This window comes from Mesitornis unicolor, unplaced genomic scaffold, assembly GCF_000695765.1.
Source record: "Mesitornis unicolor isolate BGI_N332 unplaced genomic scaffold, ASM69576v1 scaffold14429, whole genome shotgun sequence".
Lineage (NCBI taxonomy): Eukaryota > Metazoa > Chordata > Aves > Mesitornithiformes > Mesitornithidae > Mesitornis > Mesitornis unicolor.
The window spans coordinates 23290-36004 of NW_010209360.1; the positions used below are offsets into that span (position 1 = coordinate 23290).

A 12715-nucleotide genomic window follows, 5' to 3' on the forward strand; every position below is an offset into this window, starting at 1 on the left:
TGCTGAAGGAAGGATGCTGGACCCAGTAAAGATCTGCTCAAGTAATAATATAAAATACTAAACAGTTGTTGCATTGCAGAAATTGTGATTAAAGGTATGATGAATCTCTATTTACAACACCAGCAAAGGCTCCATTTGCTACTGATGGTGTATTTTAGCAGACTTGGTTTTGTTATTTACATTCATTGCTATATAATCAGTATGAATTTCTACATATATAAATACACATTTAGAAACACGTGGTATTTTGATATCAAATGTATTTTAATTCAGTTCTATTTTACTAAGATGGCGCACTAATTCACATAATAAACCATTTATTAATGATATATAACTCAGTTGTTTCCATGCATATTGTGGGTAAAACCCACGATCCTACTTCCTTTGAGGTAAATAGGATTTCAATGGGGACTATGTTATATCCTGAACTTGTACCAATGGCAAAAGCTTGTGTGCTTAATAAATGAAATTGTTCATCAACAAACAGTGTTAACTGCCCATCAGTAAAATGCAAATGCAAAATATGAATAAATATCTGGCTTTAGCGTTAGTGCTTGATAAGATAGCTAATAATACAGTCATATTAAGAAAAGCTATAAGGCATTATTTATTGTTACACAGTTCAGATTAAAGTGCAAACTGTAGAAGAAACTGTCATGTTTCTTCAAGTAGCTTTTGTTCTAGCAAAAGGTAATGTAACATTCATCATTAGTGACTTAAAGAAAATAAGAATAGAGTAGCAACTACTATACTTTCCAGATATTTGTCTCAACTAAATTTAGACATGTTCATGGAAAATCCTATCAAGGTTGATTTTTTTAAACAATGAGATGAATGAGTATTTACCCTTATATTTTCATATTTTCCAGCTAGAGATAAATGGCTCCCATCTGATCCTCAGATAATATCTGAAGGCCTTTATGCAATTGCTGTCGTTCTTAGCTTTTCTCGGATTGCATATATCCTGCCTGCAAATGAGAGTTTTGGGCCCTTGCAGATTTCACTTGGAAGGACTGTTAAGGACATCTTCAAGTTTATGGTCCTTTTTATTATGGTATTTCTTGCATTTATGATTGGAATGTTCATACTGTATTCCTACTACCTGGGAGCCAAACTAAACCCAGCTTTTACAACGTAAGTATGAAGTTACATTTAAGTAAAAAGCTGATATGATACTTTCAGTTTTTCACTCAAGTAACAGTCTGCGAGATACTGTATGCTCTCCACTAGCATTAAAATAAAACTGAAGACAGTTGAAGTTAGTGGGAAATTATATATCTCAGAACCTTAGAAAGCCGAATACAAAAGACTAATCAATGCTTTCCTACTTGTATAGTGGAAGCTTTCATTGCAGTCCAAAATAATTTCACCCATATGTTATGATAATCATACAGACTTGTGGACAAACAATTGCAAGAAAACATTACTTTTTTCTCTCGAGTGACATTTTCCCAGAGGAACCACTGAAATTGTAATCTTCAACTGAGCTCTTTCAGACCTAATTGATACACAGAGAGATTTAGCCATGCTGTTAATAACAGGCTGTCACGGAATCGCACCAAAATGGCTACACGCACACAAATAATGAACTCACACAAGCTTTTAATCTACAACTTAAATGAAGCAGACAAAACTTCACCAAAACAACATCCCACTGACATTCAACAAATACAGGTTCGATATGCTGATTGGGAATATTACCAGACACAGATGAGTTAAGAATTCTTAAGATTTGGCCAAACGATCCAAAATGTGCACTCACTCACTCACCAGAAAGGGAGGGCTCTCAATCTCGAGAAGTTACCTTAAGTGGCGTCCCAACTCAAGGGGAGAGTCCCTGACTGCAGACCCGCTGCTCCGAGGAGGACTGACTCAAATGAGTCCTCCGACGAGGCCCCTGGTCGAATCTGATCTGTGGTCCATACATGGTCGTGTCACCCCCTATTGGCTGAGGACCCCCCTGACTTTCCAGCCTTTGACGCCCACTGTGTGGACCAGACATGAGCTGTGAGGGGGGAGGCAGTCCTGGCGCCACCAGGGCCAGAAACTTTGGCACTGTTTTTGTTGGGTCTTTCTCGGGTCTTTAGTAGGGTGGGTGCATCTGCCACACAGGCCTCCAAATAATTTTAGTTTGCCAAGAAACAGAGTTAGTGATTCTGTAAATAGTGTTTTTCTCTCTTAGATTGGTACTGAAACAAATCTATGAACTGCATTGGACTTTTTTGGGTCAGGTTTACAATCTACACGGTAACTGCTTATTATCATTAGCCACAGGAGTACAGAAGAGTGGTACTTAAAAGTGTCTTTTCATGCAATGAGATTGTTTGCTATGATCTTGGAAGTTTTTTGCTTGTTTGTTTCCTGAAACAAGGTGATAGCTTCCAGCTGTCATGCTGGAAGTGATAAATATTTAGGATGTTCCAAACCAGAAGTATTTCCACAGGATGGTAAAAGTCAGGACCCGTCCTTTTCTCCCATCTTTCTACAGGAAGCATGACTTCTGTAAAAACTGCCATATATTCATGTAGTTGATTCCATGACTTAATTTTAGCCTGATTTTTGCACTTAATCTTACTGTCCTTTCTTCAGATAAATAATGCAATATAATGATACTTTTGTTACAGTATTTGATATCAGATGTCTAGTATGCATACTATTTGAATGCTTATTCATTGCTTAAACAGCACTGCTATTTTACTGGACTATACATCCATTAGTATATTATTTGTATTTAAAAATCATTTATCAGTGTTAAACCAGGTAATTCAAGATATGTGTACTGGCATATGTTATCTATACTTATGAAAATACAGCTGTCTGTTGGTTCACATTTTGGCGACACAGAGGAAGAAGTAATTTCCAGTAAATTCTCTCGGGGACTATGGAATGCACATTTTAAAAATAGGATCAAAATTTGTATTGAATATCAACATCTCTGAGCTTGCATTCATCAGCCCACCTCTCAGTGAGGTAAAATAGAGCTTTGCAGTAAGCTGCATCCTCACTGCATGACAAGTCAACCTGTAGCAATGCTTCCTGACTGGAAGGAGGAGTGGCGGCATGAGGAGATCTTGTAGAGGATCCACTCCCAAGGGCCCTGAAGGCTTGAAGAGCTCTCTGGCAGCTCTCTGAGATCTCTCTGAGCTCAGGTCCTCAGGAATCGCCCAGACCATGGGATGGAGACAAGAGCATAGAGACACTGGGTCCTGGACCCCGCACCTTAAGGGTATATATAGAGACATTCAAGGTCAGGCTTGATGGGGCTCTGGGCAATCTGAACTAATTAAAGATGTCCCTGCTTACTGCAGGGGGGTTGGACTACATGACCTTTAAAGGTCCCTTGCAACCCAACGTATTCTGTGATTCTGTATAGGTGCCTGCCTCCTGTTGAAGTGCCTGGCTCCTACTGATTTCAACAAGCCTTGAACAAATCCCATGAAATCTGTTTGGTTTGTCGGTTTTGTTGCTGAAGCTGCTTGCTACCCACTTCTGAGTGCACCTTTCCTAAAGGAAGGTTTAATCAGAAACTCTTAAAAGGAGTGTAGCAGTTTCCTTTCCGTCAGCCCTCTTTTTAGCTTTGTTAGGACAGGAAAGGTCTGCCTCCTGCAGTGTTAGACTGGGAAATAATGGGCTGAGAATATCCTTCATCTCAAAACCTAGGAATATGATACTTTTCTAATTCCTGAACTTCTGTTTGGCATGTATTATTACAGCTATGTTATCTATGATGGACAGATGGGGCACAGCAGAGAAATCAAACATGCTGTGAAAAATACTTTCTTGCACGTCTGTTGTGTTGATCAGTTCTCAACAAACCTGATTCACAGACAAATTACTTGAGATTGCATATCGCTTACTGTAAGCACAACTTATATATTTATTTGTGCAGTTAGTAATAATGTCTTCCTCTTTTTTTTTCCTACAGAGTTGAAGAGAGTTTTAAGACCTTATTTTGGTCAATATTTGGCTTGTCTGAAGTAACCTCTGTAGTCCTCAAATATGATCATAAGTTCATAGAGAACATTGGTTATGTTCTTTATGGCATATACAATGTAACGATGGTGGTAGTTTTGCTCAATATGCTGATTGCTATGATCAACAGTTCATATCAAGAAATTGAGGTAAGGCTCTGTTCTCAAGTTGTTCTCTTTTGTTATATTGAGAAAGGGCAGAATTATTAGGAATTATTTCAACTAACACATCTTGATATGCAAAAGTACAGTGAAGAGATTACATCATTAAAGGAGAACACAAAAAATACCATGTTCCTAGGACTGACTTTATCTAAAAGTCAAGCTGCAAAAACTTACAGGATCTTGTGCTACATATACTGATCTAAGGAGATGTCATCTATCCAGAAATCTTAAAATCTAAAGTAATATTCAAATGAAGACTGCTGTGAAATAGAAAACAAAGTTACTGGGTGTGACAATTTAGACATGGGTCGTTCATTCCCAGTTTCCTTAGGACCCTTATTGCATGTTCCGTTAATGTAGTGCACTTCAATTTTTGACAGATCATTAGGATACAGATTAAGTGTATTTTGATGTGTTCTTTAATGGCAATCTCATTTTTAGCTCCAATCCTCAAATTTGTTAACTAAATATATGGGAGTTAGATACTTATGTCCTGCAGTGCATACTTTATTACATTTATATGCTTCTGTATGTGAATTGTGATACAGGTGCTTATCCTCAAGATTATTGTGACTGAGTAACACTTTGCAATGCTTACAAGATTTCTTTGTAAAATGTGCTCTTTTCCTCTTTAGGTACAATATTAAAACTTGATTCTAGGTTTACCGAGCTTTGCTGTATGCCCTGAAAATACAATGGTGGTATTTTTTCAAATCTGCCAAATGGCTCAGTTGAATGAATGCTTGAATTTCACACAAAGTTATTGGCTGCATTGCTCTTTAAAAGATAAATATTTTATTTTAATTTCATTACAATGACAAAGTATCTTCATTTTTAAAGATAATTAATTGGAGTATTTAGCATCCAACTTCAGTAAAAAAATTCAGAAAATTTAAAGTGGAGAAGATGCTTGAGTTTTAAAGTAAATCTCAAATTGCTGAAATGATAGTAGACGTGTATTTCTAGTGCCAGTTACCCAGACCATAAGTTCTGGTATTATTCAAAGAGTACTATGTTCACATAGATGCAGATGCTCACCCACACTAGCCGGGAAAAAAAAGATCTAAGACATAGTGCACAAACAGATGTGTCATTTCTGGTATTTTCAGTGACTATTGGGAAATTTCAGGGAATTCAGTAGGAAAAAAATTAGTTACTTTTCACCTTCAGAGTAAAGCAAGTCCAATCTTGGAGTACTTCAGTAAGAATGTATCAAGAAAAAACCAGTTTGTCACAAAGTTTTCAGTACTCCATTATAAATCAGAGTTACTTTTCATGGTTCTGTAAAAAGCTGTGAGCACTACCACTTTAAACCATGTCTGCTCTAAACTAATGTTTTGTCACTTTTATGAGTACCAAATTCATGTGACCACTTCAAGGAGAAAAACAAGAATTCAAAAAACCAAAAAGTTCTACTTTAAATAGCAAGGAGTTTACATGTTGGCTTTCACTCAGTGCAAAAATCGCACTTGTTTAAATGGTTCACATGCATTAACTAAGTATTGTCAATGAGATGTTGCTGTAAAGGGGCAGCTGAAATTTAGTTAAAATAGACTTGATAAAGTGGTTGCATTTTTGCAGAACTACTGGGACCCTAACTGGCAAGCAAATAACATTTTATATAAAACCAGAAAGGGTAGATATTTAAAAGAAGTTTAATTTAGAAGAAGTTTTGTTTCATAAAAACAAAGCACATACCTGTTTTTCTATCTCAACACAGGATGACAGTGATGTAGAGTGGAAGTTCGCTCGTTCTAAACTTTGGTTATCGTATTTTGATGATGGAAAAACATTACCTCCACCATTCAGTCTTGTACCAAGCCCCAAATCTTTTGTCTATTTCATCATGAGGATCATTAACTTTTCTAAGTGCAGGAGGAGACGGCTACAGAAGGACATTGAAATGGGAATGGGCAACTCCAAATCCAGGGTAGGTACTGAAATCTCTTGATTGCAGTGAAGAATTGTGGCCATTCCAGCATCCTGCTTTTCTTTAAGTTTTAGGGTATAATCTGTGTTTCTGATGATAGTATGGTAAATAGTCAAGCATTTGTACTCATAGGTCTGTATTTCAGATTGCCAAAATGTACTGCGTAAAACAGAAAAGTAGCAATAAATTTTTCTTAGGACAACAAAGTCCAATGACTGGAAAAAACACGGTTAAACCAAAAATAACTGAGTACTCAAAGATGCAAATAATTCCCACAAGGAATGAGCTAAATATTGAGTAAAGATGCTTTCAGCTTCCATTAGAAAAATTTTAGTTCAGAGTGAAAAAGAAAAAAGGGCGGAGAGTTAAGAAGAGAAAACTTTTCCTTTCACTAGGACAGGAAAAGGATAGTGTGGTCAGTATGACATTCACTTCCTACTGTCAAAAGCTACGTTCTCAGCAGAAGACAACAGGAAAGAGAGGGAATTGGTAATAATAATCTTCAGCACTTCCATGATATTCTAAATTTGGGTATCTAAATGTTCTTTACAAATATTAATGCAATGCAGCGTCACAACACTCTTGTGAGTATTAGATAACAAGTCTCCTTGTTTTACTGATGGCAAATTGGGACATGGACAGGTTAAAGAGTATGCATGTGGCTTTTAAAATTTTTTTGTAAGTTAGGCTTAAGGCTCTGTGTATTACCAAGACTGAAAGCAATAGCTTTTAAATAGTTTTTATTTGTTTTACTGTAAATTATCAAAAATGTCAAGTCTAGTCATCTTTTGTGAAAGAGCTCTCTGGATCTTAGGGTTTCTGAGCTGTTGGTACTGAACCTTCAATAAAGAAAATATTTTCTTCAGTTTTCTGTAGGCAGTGAAAGTAGATACATGTTTATAAAAATGTTGATTGATATCAGTTTAGCTAGATGCATTTTTTGGTACTAACTGCTCGTCTTTTGCGTTCTAATGCTCCAAGTGCCTGAACTTCATTAGTTCTCTTCAGTCACTTTAAAGCTGTGTTTAAAAAAAAACAACCTACTATATAGATACAGGCTGACTCCAGTATGCTCCCCTACCCCACCAGAGAGGTTGGCTGTCACTGATTCAGTGACTTTTAATTGACCACACAGAAAATGAATGACAGATACAGATTAGGGGCTTGAACCTTCTTTTATGGATACACACTTTTTACTTCACCCTCACCAGCATATCTGAGAGAAGAGTTAGGTCCCTGGTTTGGTATTAACAAACCTCCTGCATTGATCACTAAACCATCTTGTCCAAGGTGGCTTTTTTCCCTTTTGTTTCTAGCACAGTGCTACAAAAATCTTAATTTAATTGGCATCTGATGGCTTTGTGATCCTCAAATAATTGAACAATAGCCATTTTTCCAAATGTATTACTATTCCTGAAAATGAGTTTTTAGAGAAAAAGACTTTGAACTAAGCAGAAATGGTTTTGAGCATGTATTTGTAGTTAAACATATGCTTAAGAGTGCAGTTCCACAACATCTCTGTTAAAGCCAGTTTAGAGAGTCTCTCCTTGCTCTGGCCATTCATCCCCGCCTCCAAGTCATAGTTCATTATTTCCTTAGCTGTGCAAACACAATTGCTTTGAAGCTGTGCTGTGAACAGGATGGCTAAAATTATCAGTGTTTAAAAAAAAAAGCAAGCCAACAAATAAGTCAAAGTAGTCTCAGTTTTTTTGGAAATAGTATTCTGATATAGTGAAAAAAATTGAGCTGAATTCTAACTATGATTTCAATAATGTATTTTAATTTTGTCTTATTTCTTCCCAGTTAAACCTTTTCACTCAGTCAAACTCCAGAGTTTTTGAGTCACACAGTTTTAACAGCATTCTCAGTCAGCCAACACGCTATCAGGTAAGCACATACATTGCTCACTGTTTTGAGTAATAGAACTGTGTGAAGGTACTAGAAAAATTACATGTTTCAAGTACATTTTGCCTTTACCAGATAAGTAAAACCTCCTGTAGAAATCAAACTCCAGGATGCTACTTGGAAAAAAGACAGTTATTGTTCAAGCTTTATTATTTGAAACATTTAAAAAAATAGCCTGTACAAAACTTAGATTTTTCTTTGATGTCCCAGTTTGGAAACTGTGAGTAGCAAATATCTGAAACTGATTCCTGAGGAACGGATATGAAAGCATTGAGCTGACCAGGTCAGCATTACTTTCCCTTCCTTTCTTCTCATGATCTGAGATGCAACATTTGACATTTCGGCAGATGGGAATGTTCCTTTCTGTTAAAAGGAGTCTGTCAGATGTTACCTTCCTGTCTTCTTTCCAGCTCAGAAATCAAAGGATAAATAGAAGTTCTTGTTCCTCTAGTGAAAATGTTGAAAGCATGTAATCTAGCTGTGCAAATTCTGTTAGACAAACTACATTAGATTAGGTATGGTAATGCAGTTCAGGAATGTTACTACATACAAGGAGTCCTGGCAGTTGCAGTATAAAAATACAGGTATCAACTTAGTGAATACTTTTACAGCTGACATTGCACTGTCATACTGTAAAATCTGAACTTTTCTTTCTTTCTTTTTAAAAGGTAAATATATCTGTCTCTTACTATTACAAATCCTTTCACATATGAACAGAATTTAGCAAGGGCAGAACTATTCTGAAGCTACTTAGAGCCTAAATTAGTGTGTTTAGATGTATTTCCCTGTTGTTCTGTTCCCCACAAAAAGTTGTGGTGCTTTGTAAATAAGAGGTAACTGGATGAGAAATGTGCTTTATTGTAATGATGAATCTCAGCATGCCACCAAAAAGCCCATATGACACAACTGCTTAATCTGGGGCTGCTCATTCTTTCACTTACAGAGATGTGAGGGAGGTAGTTAAGAAAGAAAAGTGAATAGAGTTTAATTATGTATGCTTACCTGATTATATAACTGTTTTAATCTGGCAGCAAATAATGAAAAGACTGATAAAACGTTATGTTCTGAAAGCACAAGTGGACAAAGAAAATGATGAAGTAAATGAAGGTAAGAAAGAGACCACATTTGCAATATTCAGAGACAGTTTTTGTCACATTGTATTTGGAACTGGTATTACAGCAGTGCATTGAAGCTTCAGGTAAAGAGAGGGTTTATTTCTACTTCAGACGTGCTGAACTCAGACAGTAGTGGAAGTATGCCTGTGACAACAAAGATGGGCAAGCAAGACTAAAGTAGAGCTGGGAAATACTATGGGCCCTGTTTTACAGGTGCAAAACTGGGACACATGCATGACATGCCCACAGTTACAGAGGTAGTTTGTGAGGAAGCCACTAAGTGTATTCACACTTCCAGAGTACTAGTTAGAGCTGCAGGATATCTTTCTATCTTTCATTCAACAGAACACACAATTTACCACTTCACACCATGAACTGCTTGTATTCCCTTCCTTCATGAAGTTATGTGGAATATTAATCTGTAAAGTTGAACATCACTTTAAAAATGCTGCATAAAGTTAACTGTATGGTGATAAAAATGAGAACTGTAGCCACTGTTTTAGTGGGTGACCAGAGATCTTTTGAGAAACAATGGATCCGAGCTTGGTGTCTACTGGCAGTGCGGGGCTTTGGAAACTTCCCTGTTCACAGTGAGGATGCATGCTCCAGGTGCACACCCTGACTCCACATTGCCATGAGACTAAGGTGCATGTCATCCTCCTTTCTCCAGCCTTCCAGAAATGAAACACAGGCCTGTAGGCCAAAAAAGAAACTTGAGCTCTGAGCAGGTCTCCAGATAAAGTAATAGAGGTGCGTGGAGCATGGAGCGTATTTCCTCTGCCCTGCAGCTAAAGACTATTGGGCAGTAGGCTGATATCCCTTCCAGGGCTGGCTCTGCTTTTGGAAATGTAACACCCCAGCAATGGCAGTTTTGTTCCCTATAGGCTGGAGGTTATAACCTTCATGTTTGAGCCAGTAAGAAATCTACATTACTGCCACCAGCAAAACATACCTGCTTTGCATAAGTACTTCCAGTCTGGGCTAATTTAGTTGGTTTTGGCGTACTGGAACACTTACACAAGCCACTCTGCTGGGAGCCTTGTGCTTTCCAGCCGGTGGGCACTGGTGAGCAACTTGAGATTAGAACAACTTTTACTGGCATGGAAGCAGCATCAGGTGACTGTGTGCATATATGATGTGAGTGGCCCCAAATGAGCTGCTCTGTCAGCTAAGGCAGCATAGCTTTTACTTCGCTTGGTATTCTCTGCTTATCTGTAACTCCCTGCAGTGAGAAGCAGGGAGTAGAAAATAAATTGGGACTCAAAAGGCAGCATTGTGCATTGACCATTATCCTGACTTCCTCATCCTGTGTGGCTATGCAGAACTGAGCTCATGAGTGACAGCAGAGAAGCTCCTAAAAGTGCCTCCGTCTCAGTGTAACCCTTGTGCCCCTCTCCCAAATTAACACTGCTTTCCTCCTGTTCCTGCTCTGTGATGGGGTAAATCGCCTGACTCCTGAGTGCTGAAAAGACCGTTCTCTCATGAACGGTGCTAGGGGTGTACCAGGCTTTCTAGTTCCCTGATGCCTGTTTGGTGTTGGCAGATATGTGTTCAGATGAGCAAAACAATGCAGAAGAATAATGGTTTGTGGATATCATGTTTCTTGCTTTATCAACAATTTTTGTAGAGGAAAGTCCACTTTGAGCAAATTGGCTGAGTCCTGAACCTCTGCACGAAGAGGCACTGCCTTTTGTGTTATGCCCATCTCAATGGTACTGGACATACAGATCCAGCCTTTGAAGATAAAATTTTTGAAGTCTCCTATATTCTAAATAGAAAACTGCATTCTTATGTACTGCAGCTATTTTAAACATAGCTCTAGGATTTTTTTCCTGTTTTGCACCACTAGAGTATCTAGGTATTATTTTGTAGTCTTTTTTGTACATGACAAATTATTTCTCGTGGTGGATACTGTGTAAGAATTCAAATGCCTCACATTCGCTTGAAGAATAATGTTTGAATATTTTTAAAAGCTTCTGCTCTTGAACTGAATATCCAATAATGAAAAATACGCTGTTGCTTATTACAAGCCCGGCCTTGACAACTGTTTTCATTGAAATGTGTTTCTAACATAATTTTAAGTTGGTTGACTTTTTCTCATTCAAAGGATATTGGTAAGGAAGAGGAGAGAAACTCAGAAGCTGTGAGTTTTATTGCCAGCTCTGCCACACTTTTCCTGTGTGATCTTGACACATCACTTCTGAAAAAAAATCTTTTTGCCTTTTCTAAAAGGGGTGACTAATACTTACCAGCTGTTCAGCAGTGTTGCAGTGATTAATTAATTAACCTATGTAGAGGGTTTGTGGAGTCTTTGATGTTCTGTATACACAACAAGCACAACACCTTAACTCACTAGACTATTAAAATACCTTTGGTACCATCTTGGGGTGGACAGGCAGTCACATCTCGCTGAGACTGAAGAAGAGGTAACACCTCCTGCCCCACCCTGTACCTGCTCTCATTAGCATTTTGGATGAGCAGGAAATATTCTGAAATATGCACTGATATTACTTCACAGAACGGTACTTAATGAATGTTAGATTTTGCTAACAAGTATTTCTTTCAATGATTAATACAGGTGAATTAAAGGAAATCAAACAGGATATCTCCAGTCTTCGCTATGAACTTTTGGAGGATAAATCCCAAGCAACAGAAGAGTTAGCGATTTTAATACATAAACTCAGTGAGAAACTAAATCCTAATATGCTGAGATGTGAGTGACTCAGCAAAGGAACCGAACCGTGGCTCTGACTACAGCACAACTATTTATTGGCAATAATATTTCAGTATCTTATACTTGAAAAATATGTTGTAGATTTTTAGCACTAAATAACTTTATGTACAGCTTCTCTGGAATTTAGTCTTAGGAAATTTTATTAACTCACCACAAAAAGATAGCTCTCTTAATTTTAATTGTCTAAAAGCAAGAACTATCTTTTTCTTGCATTTATGCATTAAAAGATATAATGGTATGAACTGCTAATATTTTAACAGGTTTATGGATACATATTGAGAATTCTTTGCACTAAATTTGCAAGAAAAAACAAACTGATGCAGTGTAGTACTCTGTTCATTGCAGCAACTGGGTATGAATAGGATTTTTCATAATACAGTAAATCAACTAGAGATCAGTGGAGGAGTACTTGAAATCTTTGTTCTTAGTGATGCTAGTAACGTGTATAAGCTGAGAACTCACAGTATGATTACAAGAAATTAATGAAAATCAGGTAAGTGTGAATGTAATTGTAGTAGCACTGTTCAACATATATGTATATACACGTACCCACAACTACTGTTTCTTAACTCAGCATATTTACTTTCAAGAGTAAGGACTAGGAATTTTTTTTTTAAACAACTTTGAAAGGTAATGTGAACTCAGTCCAAAACTCCTCTTTCTGTGGTAGAAATGATTTTTTAAAATTCAGACTCCGTGCAGGGCTGGTATTTTGTTACACTGTTCTAAATAATGCCTCTGATGCTTAATTGTTAAATAAAATATTCCTACTTTACTGATACACCACGTCGTCCCGATAGTTTGGCGCCTAACGCTGGATCACACAGCGATTCACCCAAACTTTGCCCTCTCGCTTTTTTACGTACGCCTCCATTTCTACCCCTGCTGCACCTCC

The 12715-nt window shown here is 37.4% G+C and overlaps 1 protein-coding gene across 1 annotated transcript in view; it reads left to right on the plus strand.

Moving 5' to 3' along the window:
• Positions 1-12212, plus strand: part of LOC104547247 (short transient receptor potential channel 3-like) — a 35181-nt gene extending 22969 nt beyond the window's left edge. The window contains 6 exon segments of the mRNA XM_010192859.1: positions 870-1134; positions 3926-4121; positions 5857-6066; positions 7870-7953; positions 9003-9078; positions 11665-12212. Of these exon segments, the coding sequence (XP_010191161.1) occupies positions 870-1134; positions 3926-4121; positions 5857-6066; positions 7870-7953; positions 9003-9078; positions 11665-11807 (974 nt within the window). The 3' untranslated portion in view covers positions 11808-12212.
• Positions 12213-12715: the final 503 nt, after the last annotated feature.